A 16263-nucleotide genomic window follows, 5' to 3' on the forward strand; every position below is an offset into this window, starting at 1 on the left:
TCTCTTTTAACTTTATTCTCTTTCTAAACTAAATATTAAGCAAAGTTGCAAGCATTTGTATTTGAGTAATCTCCACCAATAACAGCAAAGCAATACATCAAAATTTTCCACCTAATGCCCCACTCCACTGCTCTTTAAATAATATTTTCTAGTACTAAAATATTGCACTGCACCATGTACTGTTTTGATACCTTCAAAAGTAGCAGCCAGCACTGGCATATACCAATAAAAAAACGAAATAGCATTTTCCTAAAAAAAAACACTGACGACGGTTGTGACTAATAATAGAACGAGTTAGACTTTCACGTCGTATTCACGGTAATGAAAATCGGGGATGTAAATAGAATATTTGCAGTACATTTTGGATCGATTTTGAGGTAAAAAGTCATTCGATTTAAAATAAAAATTGCATGTGATTCGTTCAGTTTGGATGACTATTTTATAAAAGTTTGATCCGATTCAAATATATGCAATTTAATTTGTATCAGTTTTTGGATATCCAAAATGCAACATATAATTTTTTTTATCAATATTAGTATTATACATATACGTAAAATAATAGGTTTGATGCAAAATATAACACAAATATATTTAAAAAAAAAAAAAAAGCATCATAGAATGAAAATGATACAATTATATTCAAAACATATGAAATAGTAATGTATAAGATTAAAGTTCAAACCTTTCGAAACATGGACTTGATTCATATATATCTTTTGTAAATATTTTTACACCGTAATCAATCTATAATCGCCATATCATTAAAAACACTTGATTTTATTGACAATGTAATTTTTTTATAATAACATTGTGTTAAAATTAAAGTCTTTTTTTAGTACAAAAATTAAAGTCATTTTACAAAGTAAAACATAATGCACATTAATAAATTTATGAGTGGAGGAGATCTATTTTAGTTTATGAGAAAAACTGTGAGACTCAATTTAGTGTCTGAAAAAAATAAAAACAATTTTTAATTTCTAAAAGAAAAAAAGAAAATTATGTCTTTAACAATAAACCCTTGAACAATTTTTTCAATATATATCTCACCCTTGAATCTGTCTTCCCCTCCCCTCCCCCCTCCAGATTCTCAAACAAAACATAAGAGAGTAAAATAGGAAATTATTTGTAATTAAATATTACAAAAATATATGTTGTTGAAACTTGAAAATCAAGGGGCAGCATCATAACAATTAACACTTGAGAACAGTACCCGGTAAGAACGCGCCACTAGTTTTCTTTCTTCTGGTAAAAGTAAAAACAAGTACGCATACAGATTCCACATCGCACACACATTTCAACTTTTCATCTCCACCCTCCATCTCTCCACACGAACGGTCCAGACCCACCTTGACACGTCGGCAGAGCAGATCGCCGAAAAAATAAGCAAACGTTTCTTTCTTTCTTTCTTTCTTTCTTTCTTCTATAAATATTCTCATTCATTTCATTCCACTCTCTTTCCTTTCTTCTTATTTCTTTCATTCTTTCTACTTCACCGCTAATTCGAAAATCCAAAAACAAAGAAAAAATAGTAACAGAAAAATCGCGAAGATTCTTTAGAGTAAAGAAATGGCGTCAAGCGAATCTAATTCACAGATGAAAATCGTCCATGGCGACGCTGGTTACATACTCGAAGATGTTCCTCATCTCTCCGACTACGTTCCAAATCTTCCTGTATTTTTCTCTCTCTTTCTCCCAATTTTTTCAGTTACATTTGCGATCGCATTCATTTACACTGATTTTGTTTGTGATTTGTAGACATATCCTAATCCACTTCGATCTAATCCAGCTTACTCGGTTGTTAAGTAAGTTAATCACTTTGTTTAGTTTTCTGAATTTGTTATTTGACTCTTCAGAACCAAATGTGTTAGTTATTCCAAATGTTGATTTTCTACTTTTTGTGATTTCAGGCAGTACTTTGTGCATATGGATGACACCGTTCCTCAAAAGGTTCTATATCTGTTTGTGTTTATGCACTCGACCTGTTTGTTCATTTTCTTCATTGCATTTTCCTCGATCGTCGTGTTTACTATGCATACTTCTGCATTACGTGATCAATCAAACATCAACTAATTTACACTCGAATTCGTTATAGAGTTTAATTACTATGCACTGTCAGTGTAAAACATTTACACTGTCCGCAAATCACAACCATTCATGTTTGTTACTTTAAAAGTAGTTATGATTAAAGGTCAAATATTGTTAATCATCTAACAATTACAAAATTACAATTGAGTGACAGTGTAAGAAGACTTTATAATGACGGTGTATATAAATTAAATCCTTGATTGATTACTAACTGATGCTTACATTAAGGCTCGATAATAGAAAGAATAAGCTGAATGTTTGTTATTATTACGGTTGAGTTTTTACTGAAATCAGAGAAAGAGGAAAGTAAATAAGATAAAAACATTGCACTTATCTCTTATTGTAAACTTTATTGTCCCTTTCCATAGGTTGTTGTTCACAAAGATGGCCCAAGAGGTGTTCATTTTCGACGTGCAGGACCTCGGCAAAAGGTTATTTCGCTTGTTGTTTGTACACGTGTTATTAGGAGTAGATGATTCAGTTTTGATTAAATTCACTGACGACCTAGTAAATTGTTGTATAGGTATATTTTAGATCAGATGATGTCGTTGCTTGTATCGTCACATGTGGTGGTCTCTGCCCTGGCCTCAACACTGTCATAAGGGAAATTGTGTGTGGTCTTTCTTACATGTACGGTGTCGACAAAGTCCTCGGCATAGATGTGAGTGGCTAAATTCTCTTTTAACTTACTCTCATTGGTCATTACATTATTTGTTGCTCTGGATTGCACAGTCTGATTTGTGCTAGGAAGGTAAGCTTATATTGATGTGAAGTACATCTTTGTCTCTGGATATCATATTTCATTTTTGTAAATTATTCTTGGGGTAATTGATCAGATAATATTCCAACTTAGTACACATTATTATATGTTCTCTGGTTACTGGAAGCGTGCTCTTTGCACAAGTTTGGAAACCTGGACCATATCCTTTTCCATTTTTGAAAGGCATGACCAAATGGACAAAAGTAATTGAAGTTATACTTTCTTCAATTAATTGTATATTTCAAGATACATACAGATAAAGAGTGAACTAAACAAACTTTTGGTTTTCGTGAAGTCACTTTTCTCTCCACTTTACTTTTTGTCACATCGGTCTTCTTACTTGAGTTGCATTTCTTGATTCATTGGTTTCACCACTGAGCTATATCTAATTTTACACAGGGTGGTTATAGAGGTTTTTATTCGAAGAACACCATTACTTTAACTCCTAAAGTGGTCAATGACATCCATAAGCGTGGAGGAACGATTCTTGGGACATCCCGAGGGGGGCATGATACTGGCAAGATAGTTGACAGCATCCAGGATCGGGGAATTAATCAGGTTAACAGTTTACTATGTGAAGCCATATTCTACAAAAGTTTCCAATGATACTGAATGATGGAATCGTAAATTTGTAGTCTATTAATTATATCAATGTTAACTTGAGTAGGTTATTGTCATGACATGGATTTTCACTGTTTGGGTTATTGGTTCAGGTTTATATCATTGGAGGAGATGGAACACAGCGAGGAGCTGCTGTGATTTATGAGGTATGGTGATTCAGAGGTTGTCATAATAGAATATTCCTTTATTTGGATTCCAGTAAGGAAAATAAGAGCATATTTCAGTCATTGAAGAAATGTTTTTAATATGTCTTCTTCATTACAAATTCACGCGTTTGCATAGAATTTGTATGCATATTTGTTGAATTTCTTGTTTGTGTCTGAGTAGACACTTTTTCTTCACAATACAATTGATTAGGTTCTCCAAATTAATTTTGAATTCTGTATCTCAGCTAAGCAACATTTTATCTGCTTTCATATGTTCACTTTGATTGCAAGCCCTCACAGAGATAGCACTGATAAAATAGTTTCAAATGATAAAACATTTAAATAAGTTACTGACAGGCATCACATTTATGACTTATCCTTTTCCAAATTTGAGCTAAAGTTGTTGGTTGACTAATGTCTTCTGGAATGTGGTTTTTTTCATATGTAAGTTTGCATAATTTGTGCATTCTCATGTTTGCTAGCCCCCACCCTTCCCTTGTTTTTTCTTCTTTTCAAACAGTGCAAATGATGATAGTGTAGTGGAAATTGTTAGTTAACCAATGTCTTCTGGAAACTGTTTTTTTTTTTTTTTTTCATATGTAAGTATGCATACTTTCTGCATTGTCATGTTCGCCGCGCCCCCCCCCCCCCCCCCCCCCCCCGGGTTCTTTCTTATTTCCAAACAGTGCAAGCGATGATAGTTCATCCATAAAAGTGAAATTTGAATGGAAATTGTTGATCCATGCCTTCAAGTGAAAATCATATACAACCTTAATCTTAAACTTCAAATGCCTTCCGTTTCCTTGTTATATATCTACTGAAGTTATTGAACATAATCGTGAATTTGGCAATCCACTCTCCGTTTCTTTTTAATTTTTAGGAACTTTTACATATACCAAGATGATCAACAAATTTTGTTACTTTTTATAAAACTATTTATCCCCTTCTTATAATACCCCAAATCATTTATTATTTCATTCAATCTATTTCTCTTTGCAATAAATCACTGGGGGTAATATTGACAAAACAATAATTAATGTTACATTGAAATTTGAATATTACAAGGAACGGAGGAATTAAAAATAACCGAGGAACATAATTTTTTGGCAAATGCAAATATTGAAAAGGAACAGTGGGATTAGTATACTACATCAGTGCAATATGTTGGTTTCCAAAAAGGTGGTTTGTATGGTTCGGTACTACCTCAGTACCTCTGATAGGTCAAGCTTTATGTTCAAGGAACAGCTGGGAGCACATGATTGAACTTACACAAACCGTACATATGTTTTCTATTTTGAACTGCTTGATTGACTTGTTATCGTTCTTGGCATCTTTTTGACATGGGAAATAAGCATTCTGAGCATATTTTGGTTATCATACAGGAAGTTAGACGGCGAGGTCTGAAAGTAGCAATTGCTGGTATTCCAAAAACCATAGATAATGACATCCCGGTATGCTCAATCTCTATGTCTTACTCTTTTCAACCAGAACTCTAACCTTGTCATTTGAGTTACGGTTACATCTGATGAGTCGGTTATCTATGTTTGTAGAAACTTCATATCGTTTTTCTTCTGTTTGATTAGGTTATCGACAGGTCCTTTGGTTTTGATACCGCAGTTGAGGAGGCTCAACGTGCCATTAATGCAGCACATGTTGAAGCTGAAAGTGTTGAGAATGGCATTGGTGTTGTAAAGCTAATGGGTCGTTATAGTGGTATGTATACTTTACATTTATGTTGATATCTTATATCTTATAAGCCTCTGAGTTTAATTGAACCCTACTTCCTCCATCCAAACGTAATGACTAAAATATTTCACTGTATGCTATTCTCTTAAATCAAACTTTTTTTTTTCGTGTTGTAATGGATACTATAACTGCAGGTTTTATTGCGATGCATGCTACTCTTGCTAGTAGAGATGTGGACTGTTGCTTGATTCCAGAGTCACCCTTCTACCTTGAAGGGAAGGGTGGACTTTATGAATTTATTACGAAAAGGCTGAAAGAAAGTGGACATATGGTCATAGTTATAGCTGAGGGAGCAGGACAAGATCTTCTTACAGAAAGCATGCAAGACATGGACCAGAAGGATGCTTCTGGAAACAAGCTACTTCAAGATGTTGGTTTATGGATATCTCATAAGATCAAGGTATTAACTTGTATATAAGAATATTGTCAATAAAAACTTGTATATAAGAAGATTCTTAAAACATGATCCTCTTCCTAAACAAATTATATAGCATAATGTTGTTTGTGTATATCTACGAGGAATTAAGAACTCAAGGAGGAGCTCTCACCAACTACAGGTTAACTAGTTAAGTAGTGCTAGAGAAGATTCATTGATGCCCCTATTTGGATTAGTTTTTTTAGCAGATGGGATAGCTCAATAAAAATTAAGATGTAGAATGGAATTTTGAATTTCAACTTATACAAGAAGCTGTTTTTTTAAAGTTTTAAAATAAATAAACTCAGTTATTGCAAGCCTTCTCCACTTTCAGAAGATACTAAATACCTCTGCATACCATTCAATGCACAAAAAATACTACATACATGGCTTCCCTGTAGATTATCATAGTTGCATTGTTTGTCCAGTTTTTTTATATTTATTTACTGCAAGTCTGTGTGTTGATAAAAGTCCATCTATCAAGAACAGTCAATTTGTACAACTTGCTCACCCTTTTAATAAACATTCAACTTGCTGAAATAGGATCATTTTGCAAAGGAGAATAAGATGGCCATTGTTCTTAAATATATAGGTCAGTTCTGCTAACAGCATCCTCTTCCATTTTGATCTATTCGTTGTATCTTAGACTACTATGGCTAGATTTCTTAACTGGGTTATCTGCCAGATCCAACTTACATGATCCGGGCAATTCCAAGCAATGCATCAGACAGTGTCTACTGCACACTTCTTGCTCAGAGTGCAGTTCATGGTGCAATGGCTGGGTATACTGGATTCACTGCTGGACTTGTGAATGGCAGACATACTTATATTCCATTCAACGTAAGTTACTAGATGTCCTCGCACAGTTTTATAATCTGATTCTCTCTTTTTTGTACTCTAACTTTCTGTTATTGATATATATCAAGTGGTTGTAAATAATGTATGTCTATAAAGTATAAATATATCAGATATGCTACTGTTGTTGAGATGGAAAGATAAAATTCCTGTATAAATCAAGTTCGTTTTATGTTTTCACTACATCTGTGCACAATAACAAATGCTTAAGGCACCTATTTGCATCCAATTTTTTATTTTTCTAAGATCATAATTGTTCTGACAATAGAGAATATGTGTTCAAATTTTGATACCCAGAGAATCACCGAGAAGATGAACAACGTTGTGATTACTGACAGAATGTGGGCAAGAATGCTTTCTTCAACAAACCAGCCAAGCTTTTTGAAACCCAAAGATGTTCATCAAATAAAGAAAGCAGAACAATCCCTGACTCAGTTGTTAGAAGGGAGCAATTGCAATGGTGGCAGTGAGGATGCGAAGAAAGTAGAGCAAATTCCCACTCAGTTGATAGAAGGGGACAAGAGCAAAGATAATCAAAAATCAAGAAACCTCGCTGACAGTGACAGTTGCATCAAGAAATAAAATTAGATAAGGCCTTGTATTCCAAAATTGTATTTGGTGGAGTTTCTAGTGACATGATGAAGTTTTGCTGGAATGATTAGGCTTATTTTTGTAAAATTTGGGGTGTGTCTAATTAAAGTACTGGATTCATATAATGAAGTTTCATAGGAATGATCGATATGTTTTTATTTTCCCATTTCATAAAATGTCTGTAATCATGAAACTCAGCCTTCACACAAGTAGTCTCTTACTCAGCTGATTAAGTTTGGCACAAGGCAAAATTTGAGTATGAGCTATTTTAGTTTTTATCGTTTTGTGAATTTGAGATTGAGTTGTGTGTTCAAGTATGACCTTATCTCTACAAGAGTTTTAGAAAAAGACATGCGATTGCAATTTGAGTATGAGCTGCAAATGAACCGTGGATTTAAAGAAATTCACTTTTTCATAGAATTTCTTTTTTGATACATTGAAACTTTTGCCTTTTTGCATTAACAAGCTCGTTCGTGCAATACAGCAATCACCATGCAATGTTGAGAAGATGTTAAACACTAAACACTTCGTGATAGGTGATGCTGCTTTATTTTTTTGAAGGAAGGTGATGTGTTTCTTATAACGTGCTTCTTATAATTAGGACTGAGCATAAAATCCGAACCCGCCCACCAACCGAGATAACCGAGTCACCCATGGGTATACGGGTCGGATTGAAACGGGTCTCGGGTTAAAAAAGAGGGAAAATCGAGTATAGATGAGTTTCTACGGTCGGACTCGGATGCAAAATGTTTGTCTATTGAAACCCATGACCGACCGAAAGAGTGATAATATTCTCTATATTTATACTGTCACGTGTATAGCTTCCTGTCTAATATATGTCTGCATTAGAGTATGGTCACATCAATAGTACAGTATAGTGCAAGCTGTCCACTTTTTACTAAAATTGTGTTGTTCAAACAATTAGAAGTATAACAGGCAAGCTTAACTGCTGCATTTTAACTTTTCCTGTTACATTTTTTCAAACAAGGTTCTCTCTCACAATTATTTTAGTAAGATCAGTTCAGTATCATAGATGAAACACAACATACAAGTTGCCAAGACTCCATGAAAAACCCAGTACTTCTATTTTCCTTCTATTTTCACGTTTATGGAGCACTAGATGGACGAAATGCAACAAGATGAACTCAGTGGTGGCTAACCGAGAGAATCCGTCCGTTCAAACCGCTGCTCCACTCAACCCGCACCCGACTAAACCGATGGCTTGTTTGGTCGGAAGTGGATGCATATTCCTGCTTCACGGTTTGCTGCATATCTGCCATTTCCGGACCGAAACCGTCCGATGCTCACTCCTACTTATAATGCTACTTAATTTCAAATGAATGCTGCCGCGAAACAAATGGAAATGGAGGGGGTTTAGAACATGATGCAGTGAGTTTCTTATACATAACCAACCACGTGAAGTTTATTGTTTGGATTTACTAAATCCGATTAAGAACAAGATGCATAAGTTTTCAATTAGTTGGAGCTAACAATGAGCATTTCAATTTTGTATAAAAAAATCAGTTTGGTTTTAGTTTTTCCAAACTCCTACAAACCCACTACGAATATACCTAACTGTAAATATCCAGATCGATATCTTTTATGTTTATGCAACTTCAACATAGTTGCAATCAACTTCAACATAGTTGCAATTGAGGTCGGTCGTACACATCAACATTTGACTGATACTTTGTGATATCAACGATCTAAAACGTTCAATTAATGCTTTTTCTATGAGGAATCACCTAAAATTATTGATATTTTACAAGATTTAGTCAAGTTTGTTAAAATGTTGCCATCTAACACGTCACGAAGAACGTAACTAATGGAATATATGAAAGCAGTGAGCTAATGAACAACACAATTTTAGTAAAAAAAATAGGAAGAACAAGAAAAGAAAAAACCTAGTCTTTGAAAGAGCGCACACCAGGTGATGAAAGATCAAAACCCAACATTATTGTTTTGTTGGAGAAAAAAAGTAAATACACATACAGATTATAGAACAATGGCACATATTATCCAAAACACTACAATGTATGATGATAATAATGATAATACACATAAAAATTGGATATAACACAAATTGGTTATTCTGTTTCTGAACAAGACATCTATGGGGGATAAGATCGCATGTGAAAAAGGATGTGGTGAATTGATTCCTCTCACACAAATGCTCTTTTATCAGATGCTTCAAGCAAGCATCAGTCAACCAAATGGTTTTAAATTTTAAGTTTACAAATCTTCAAATAATTTTTGCATCATCTCAACATCAGTCAATTATTTTGAAGAAGCTGGCTGCTATTCTTGTGATTTCCTTTAAGAAAAGAAAGTAATTGGCAAGGCAGACTAGCTCCTGTATATACCGGAGGGCTCTGCATTCTGAACAATCCAAGGGTGTTCTAGGAGTTTGTGCAATGGTAGTCGTTCAGAGGAATCCTTTACCAGCATCTGTTAGTTTAAAAGATGAGAAGGAAAAAACACTCAGGAAGAAATGCTTTAATAAAATAAACCATGAAAAGAAAATTCTCGAGAGAAGTTCACAAAAAAAAAATTCCATAGTGCATTGAACAGATGTAAAAACCTGGCTGATGAGGTCTTTGGCAGCAGAAGAAACGATTGGTTTAGGAGGGAACTTGAGATCCACTTGAATTATCCTGGTTACAATATAAAGAAGCAATATTAAGCGCGGCAGAGTCAATAGCATCTTATAGTCCTGTTCAATGGTTACTTCCTTTTACTTTCAATTAGTTCATTCTGATACAAACAAAAAAACTCATACATGATGATCTATAAGCTATAATTCAAATGCTGAGTGCTTACCTCCTATAAGTATCAGAATGTTCTTTAGCCTCAAAAGGGGGAACTCCATAAAGAAACTCATAGCAAAGGACACCAAGGCTCCATATATCCACACTCGCATCATGTTCTACACTCTCCACTGTTGAAACCTCAAAAAATTTAGGCTCATCATATTATAGATAGACTAACATAAAAAATGTGAAAAAATCTTGCCAACTGAACATACCCATCTCAGGTGGAAGGTAATCCAGTGTGCCGCACATGGTCCGCCTGCGATTGAATGTGTGCACTGACCACCCAAAGTCCGCTATCTTAAGTTCACCCTGATAATGAAGAAGATTTTCACATGATCAGCACAAATTGAAAACAACAACCAAAAGAACCATAAAAGAAACAATAGTCTAAGTATGGGGGATCACCTGTGCACCAATAAGAAGGTTCTCTGGTTTAATGTCCCTGTGTATGACATGCTTTCCATGGCAATATATAAGGGCTCGAGCCAATGATGCAACATACTGCCTCAACCACAATAACAACATAGGCTTATCAGTTTCAGAAGAATACACACTATGTTATTTGTGTCAGAAGTGATATCATGTTATGTTTCAGTATTTACTAGGTTTGGGATGCGTACAAATCACCAATTAAAAGTTACATCAGCTGATACTTTAGAGATTCACAAACAAAAGCATGTGAGGAGGGGGAATTAGTACTTACAGTAGCTGCACGTCTTTCACTGAAATATTTGCATTTCTGCAATTCCTTGTAAAGTTCACCTTTGGGTGCATACTCTAAAATCAAGTAAACTCGTTTCTGCAACGAAAAAGTAAATATCAGTATGTGTATTTAACCTTCTTCAGCAGCAATACATGGCTAGACTCTAAGTGCATCAGCAGCACAGGTAAGAAGTATATACCTGATCATAAAAGTATCCATAAAGGCGCAAGATATGAGGGTGACGGAGATGGCTCTGTATTTCAACTTCTCTGCGAAGCTGATGCTCAACTTGGGATTGTTGCAATTGGCTCTTAAAGAGTACTTTCAACGCAACAATATGATTACTCTGTATCATACATAATCACATTTCACATTTTAATAAACACAATTATAAAAACATTGTAAATAAAAACAGAAAAATAACCAGCACAAATCAACAACAATAACAAATGAAATTACGATCATTTCAGATTCATAAATTCAACATCAGCCACATGTAATTGAGTAATTTTGAATGGGAAGAAGGAAAAAAGAAGCTCACAGTTTTTTCTCTGGCCAAATAGACATGGCCGAATTTGCCCCTACCAAGAGGTTTTCCAATATCAAAATCATTTAGAATCCACCTTCTTTGATCCTTAGCTGAACCTGATACCTCCGAAGAAGCCTGCAACGAAAAATGAACATTATGATACCATCAGATCTTGTTGAATTGAAAATAATCACAATTTGATATTAACAATAGGAAATATCTATGAATCTAAACAATAGGATGAGATCTTGTTAACAATGAACACGATTTTAAGCATCAACGTCTCTGGCTAGGTTTTCAACCTCCTTAGATTTGAAATTCGTAGCTAATTGTTGAGAAATTCAATACAATTACGAAGGTGAAGGGGAAAAATTCGTTTCATATGAAATCAAGAATAATAATAATAATAAATCGAAGCTTGAAGAATACAATGCGGTTATTAATTAATTAACCGAATGATAAAATAATAATAAAAATAAAAGAGGGGAAAATGGAAAAACCCTAGAAATGAATGAATGAATGATTGATTACCGTATGGTGTTGTTGATGAGGCTGAGGTTGAGTCTCTGTTGCGATGGCCATATCGATCTCAGAGAGAGAAAGAGAGAGAGAGAGGTTTTTGTTGAAATAGAAGAAAGCGATGAAGATGAATGCAGCTCCTTCTTCTTCAATGCTTCTTCCTTCGTTCATTCATTCATTAATTAACACCCAGCACATTTTTTGTAACGGTCGAATAACGGATACCTGCCACGTGTTCCAATCCAGCCTCCCTCTATTCTTTTTCAAATCCTTCCGTCCTTCTCTCTTTTTTGTCTTTTCCTAACAAGAGAGCGTCACCCTCAATAATCTACATGCCAAACAAGGGTGGGAATAGGTCAGGCCGTCCGACAGGGGTCTACGGCCTAACCTATTTAAAGTTTAGTTCGGCCTAGCTCGTTTATTAACAAGGTCAGGCTTAAGCTTTTTATAAGGCCTATTTAATTAGATAGGTCAGGCTAAGGCTTGCAAAAAAGCCTATTAAGCCCATAGGGCCGACCTATTAAGCTTTTCATATATAATATATCTTCCATTATTGATATTTTTGAAGTTTTTTTTTCCATAAACACGAGCCTTCATGTGATTGGTTATTTAGTAGCTGGTATATTGGTGTGATTAGACCTTCGTAAGAATTCATTATTTAGTAGCAAACATATTTGTGTGTTTTAAGCCTTAATAAGTTTTGGCCTATTTAGGAGTAGGCTTACATGTGTTGTCAGACCTTGGCATAAAATAGGCTTTCAGGCTTCATCAGACCTTTAAAAAGGTCAGGACAGGCCTCGAAAATGAGCCTATGACGGGTAATAGGTCAGGCTCAGGCCTAACATTTTTGAAGTAGGCTAGGCTTAGGCCTTACAAAGCCCGACCCGGCCTAGCCCATTTCCACCCCTAATGCCAAATCGACATTATTTATCTACTTCCATCTTTTCCTAAAAAAAAAACTTTATCTACTTCTACCTACTAAAATAAAATAAATAATAATAAAAATATATGAAAATTGAAGTCCAGCAAATTTACCTAATTGTCCTAAAATTTAAAACTAATTCTTTTATCTTTCAAAAAAAAAAAACTAATTCTTTTATCTACTAAAATATATCGACTAATCAAATTTCATAATTGTTCTTTTTAAAACTCATGATCTTTTTAATTTTATGTGTCTAATGGTCATTTTGTAAAATATAAAATCAATTATAAACTTGTGAGCGTGGAACAATGCATTAAAATATTTATGGATCTGGATTCGAATTAAGGATTTTTTAATATTCACTTTTAAGAAATAAATTTGTTTTTTAATATTCACTTGTAAGAAATAAATTGGTTTTTCTCAAAAAAAAAAGAAATAAATTTGTTACCGCTAAATTATTTGATAAAAAAAATAAGTAAAAAGAAATAAACAAGTTTAAAAAGTGGTATATTTTTTTCATGATATTGATACTCAAAGTTTTTATTTTCGCTTAGCAATCACTAATCTCCGTTAGAAAATGTGTAAGTCATTGTCATTTTGATCAAACCATTGCTGGTAAAAGTAATATAATTTTGTTGCATTTAAAATAGTGATCTTTTATTTTTCAATCATTAATTATTTGAAAATTTTGCCTATCTTATGCAACTTTTTTATTTTTAGGGAATGGTAACTTTTTTATTTTATTTTCAAGGGAATGGTAATTTTTTATTAAAAACAACAATTATTCATTACAAAATTATGTATATAATATAAAATGCATAAGTTTTATGCTGAATTGACTATTTTTTATTTCTTGTACTATACAGATTTGCAAATCATAAAAAATTCTTATTTGAATAAATATTTGACTTGATCATTAAATTATTATTCTCTCACCGATTTACTTTATAAAAGATAAAAATATATTAAATAATTTTTAAATAGCCGATCTCTCTTCTTTTTTTAAAGGAGATGACGGACTAATTCAATAGATTGATAGTAGTTTAGGAACTATAAATTGTATTTATGTTGTTTCATTACTCTTTCAATAATTGATGACATGAGAATTTTTAAAATGTGCTCAATTTCTCAAAATAATTAAAATGTTCTATTTTATATATATATATATATATATATATATATATATATATATATATATATATATAGATTTGCATAGAATTTAGATAAAATGTAACTGATAAAAATTCCGTTGTAGATGTGTCCAAAAAATAACGATCAATAAAATATATTTTTCTTTTATGAATAAAGAAGTTGAAACCTATAAAGAAAAAATAAATACTTATGCAACTTTACTTAGGGATACAGATTTTCAATCAATCTATATAATGTAAAGGACTAAAACAAACATGATATTCCTCCTGTTTCCTATTATTGTCTAAATTTGTCTACTATTGTCTTCGAGTTTTAAGGACATTGTTAAATTTCTAATGCTATTTCTTTTTGTAATTTTGGGTGGATAGACATTTTACTATTTTAGTAATTGAAGTTATAAAGGTTGGTTAGTTTAGTGTACATATATACCTGTAATTTAATAGTAATTTCGTCCATTAAATTGAAAAATATCATCAATTTAGTCATTTTTTCAAATTTTGCATCACAATTTTGAAGGTTATATACTTGTTTTGACGCGGCAAAAGACTATTTAAGTCAATATGTGTATGTTTTATTGGTTTTGATGGATGTTACAAAAGAAATATTTTGGTGAAGTGAAGGGACTTAATTGATTGGTATTTTTCAATTTAAGAGACTAAATTGACTGACTTTTACAATTTCAAGGACTATAATATTTATTTATTGTTCAAAATGGCCACTAGGATTGCAGAATGTTAATTAAGTTCGTCATTCTGTCTAAATTTATTATCAAATACATCTCTAACACTATTCACTTTGATTAAACTCAAAGATAGCAATACAATCCATTTATGAATATATCTTTACCAACAAAAGATGAGGAGATGATCCAAGCAACTGGAACTGTATTTTGCGATGAATCGAAAAAAGTAAATAACATACCGGATACTGCCAGGGACAACAAAGGGTGTGCATTATTGATCCATCGTTGTTTATTCGCTTCAATCTTCATCGCTTTCTCTGCTCGTTTGTCCCAACACACAGTCTCTTTCTTTTTAAACCTTAAACAAGATATCCCTCTCTCTCTCTCTCTCTAAACGCTAAGCAAAATCTAATTTCTTCTTCGTGTTTTAGACCTTGGATTCTCTCCCTCACTCTTTCTCAACTCTAAACATGATCCCATTGCCGTCCTTCGTTCTTCTTCAACCATTTATCATCCTCTGTTACTATTCCAAGTGTTTGTTCCTTTTTATATTGAATTAAAATGAACAATGAAAAATATACAACAACGTTCGTTGTTGGAGACCACCGAATGGCCTAATGAAGTCAAAGATTCGTAAAAATTTAAAATAAAAAAAAAAGGAAGAAGAAAACCAGCCAACGAAGATGAGTGATAAGGGGTTGGAAAACGATAAAAGACGAAGAGAGAGGGAGAGGTTAGAGATGTAAACTAAAAAGACAAAACTGCTAAGAGAGAGAGAGAGAGATGAAGAGAGAGACAGGGGAGGGGAATGGTCGAGCAATGAAGATAATGATTTGGGTAGGAGAGGGCAAAATAAGTTTCTAATCATGACATGATAACTCTAACCCAACCCATATTTAAGATCGAAATTACAAAGGCAAGTCAAAATATGATTAACAATAAGATTAATATAACACGTCTCTTTATCATGACCATCAGTCGACCTATTAGTTGATAGTACACTTAGTATAGTAATAATTTTCTTGTTCCTCCACTCTTCTTTAATTAAAATAGTTTTATATTATTGATTTTTCTTGTCTTTTGTGTGCACCGTTCTTTTATCAATTGTTTTTTTCCTATTAATTCCACCAACCACAATTGTTTGTTTAATTGTTAAATCTCTAAAATAAACTAAAAAACATCATTGAGAGTTATTCCCACTCTCTCGCTCTCTTCGTAACCAACAACCGACCGCCCATTCATCAACGTCGCTACGCTCACCATACACATCAATCATAAGAAATAATATCATTACTCGTCGATCATTTGTTCCCTCTATCGCTCACTGTTATTGGCAAACATCTTGTTGAACCTGTAAGTTCATTGTCGTCTTCTCTTTATTTATGGTATGTCATCTATTCTTTTAGCATACTTAGTTTATGCTTATAATACAAAAAATCATAAAATTCTTATTAAAAACAAAATTATATTGAAACCCTAATTCTCTTTTCAGTGCATTCCGAAAATTTTGTTCAATTTGGATTTAATTTTTATCGTTGATATATGTTTAATTTGATGTCAATTATGATTTTGATGTAGTAAATCACAAAAACCAATTTCAATTTGGAACCCTAATTATCCTCGCTATTTAATCCGAAACTTAGGTCAATTCTTTATTTTAATCGTTGAAATTAATTCTCTTAGTCTCTTTATTGATTTAATTATCCTTGTCTTACATTGACTTT

The 16263-nt window shown here is 33.2% G+C and overlaps 2 protein-coding genes across 2 annotated transcripts; one reads left to right on the top strand and one right to left on the bottom strand.

Annotated features, from left to right (window-relative positions):
• Nucleotides 1–1453: 1453 nt before the first annotated feature.
• Nucleotides 1454–7533, top strand: LOC146942782 (ATP-dependent 6-phosphofructokinase 6-like). The gene is made up of 13 exons (XM_085756862.1): nt 1454–1671; nt 1756–1802; nt 1908–1947; nt 2454–2516; nt 2609–2746; nt 3245–3403; nt 3559–3612; nt 4995–5063; nt 5196–5325; nt 5493–5758; nt 6317–6365; nt 6459–6613; nt 6926–7533. The coding sequence occupies exons 1-13, from the start codon at nt 1567–1569 to the stop codon at nt 7208–7210; spliced, it is 1560 nt and encodes a 519-aa protein (XP_085612988.1). The 5' UTR covers nt 1454–1566; the 3' UTR covers nt 7211–7533.
• A 1620-nt stretch (nt 7534–9153) lies between these two features.
• Nucleotides 9154–11936, bottom strand: LOC146942783 (serine/threonine-protein kinase Aurora-2). Its single transcript, XM_085756863.1, has 9 exons — nt 11796–11936; nt 11277–11399; nt 10935–11081; nt 10736–10831; nt 10438–10533; nt 10245–10341; nt 10040–10157; nt 9801–9873; nt 9154–9667 (listed from the first exon to the last, which is right to left on the bottom strand). The coding sequence occupies exons 1-9, from the start codon at nt 11844–11846 to the stop codon at nt 9566–9568; spliced, it is 903 nt and encodes a 300-aa protein (XP_085612989.1). The 5' UTR covers nt 11847–11936; the 3' UTR covers nt 9154–9565.
• Between the last annotated feature and the right edge of the window lie 4327 nt (nt 11937–16263).

This window comes from Medicago sativa, chromosome 3 (assembly GCF_051527215.1).
Source record: "Medicago sativa cultivar Bolivia chromosome 3, Bolivia_mono, whole genome shotgun sequence".
Lineage (NCBI taxonomy): Eukaryota > Viridiplantae > Streptophyta > Magnoliopsida > Fabales > Fabaceae > Medicago > Medicago sativa.

What these genes read in the sequence shown, in the direction of transcription:
- LOC146942783 (XM_085756863.1), bottom strand. Translation starts at nt 11,846, where the DNA reads ATGGCCATCGCAACAGAGACTCAACCTCAGCCTCATCAACAACACCAT. An exon ending in ATGGATACTTTTATGATCAG is followed by an intron (nt 10,832 to 10,934) that starts GTATATACTTCT and finishes TTTTCGTTGCAG; the next exon opens with AAACGAGTTTACTTGATTTT. An exon ending in CATTCTGATACTTATAGGAG is followed by an intron (nt 9,874 to 10,039) that starts GTAAGCACTCAG and finishes TATTGTAACCAG; the next exon opens with GATAATTCAAGTGGATCTCA.
- LOC146942782 (XM_085756862.1), top strand. Translation starts at nt 1,567, where the DNA reads ATGGCGTCAAGCGAATCTAATTCACAGATGAAAATCGTCCATGGCGAC. An exon ending in ACTACGTTCCAAATCTTCCT is followed by an intron (nt 1,672 to 1,755) that starts GTATTTTTCTCT and finishes TGTGATTTGTAG; the next exon opens with ACATATCCTAATCCACTTCG. An exon ending in CCAGCTTACTCGGTTGTTAA is followed by an intron (nt 1,803 to 1,907) that starts GTAAGTTAATCA and finishes TTGTGATTTCAG; the next exon opens with GCAGTACTTTGTGCATATGG.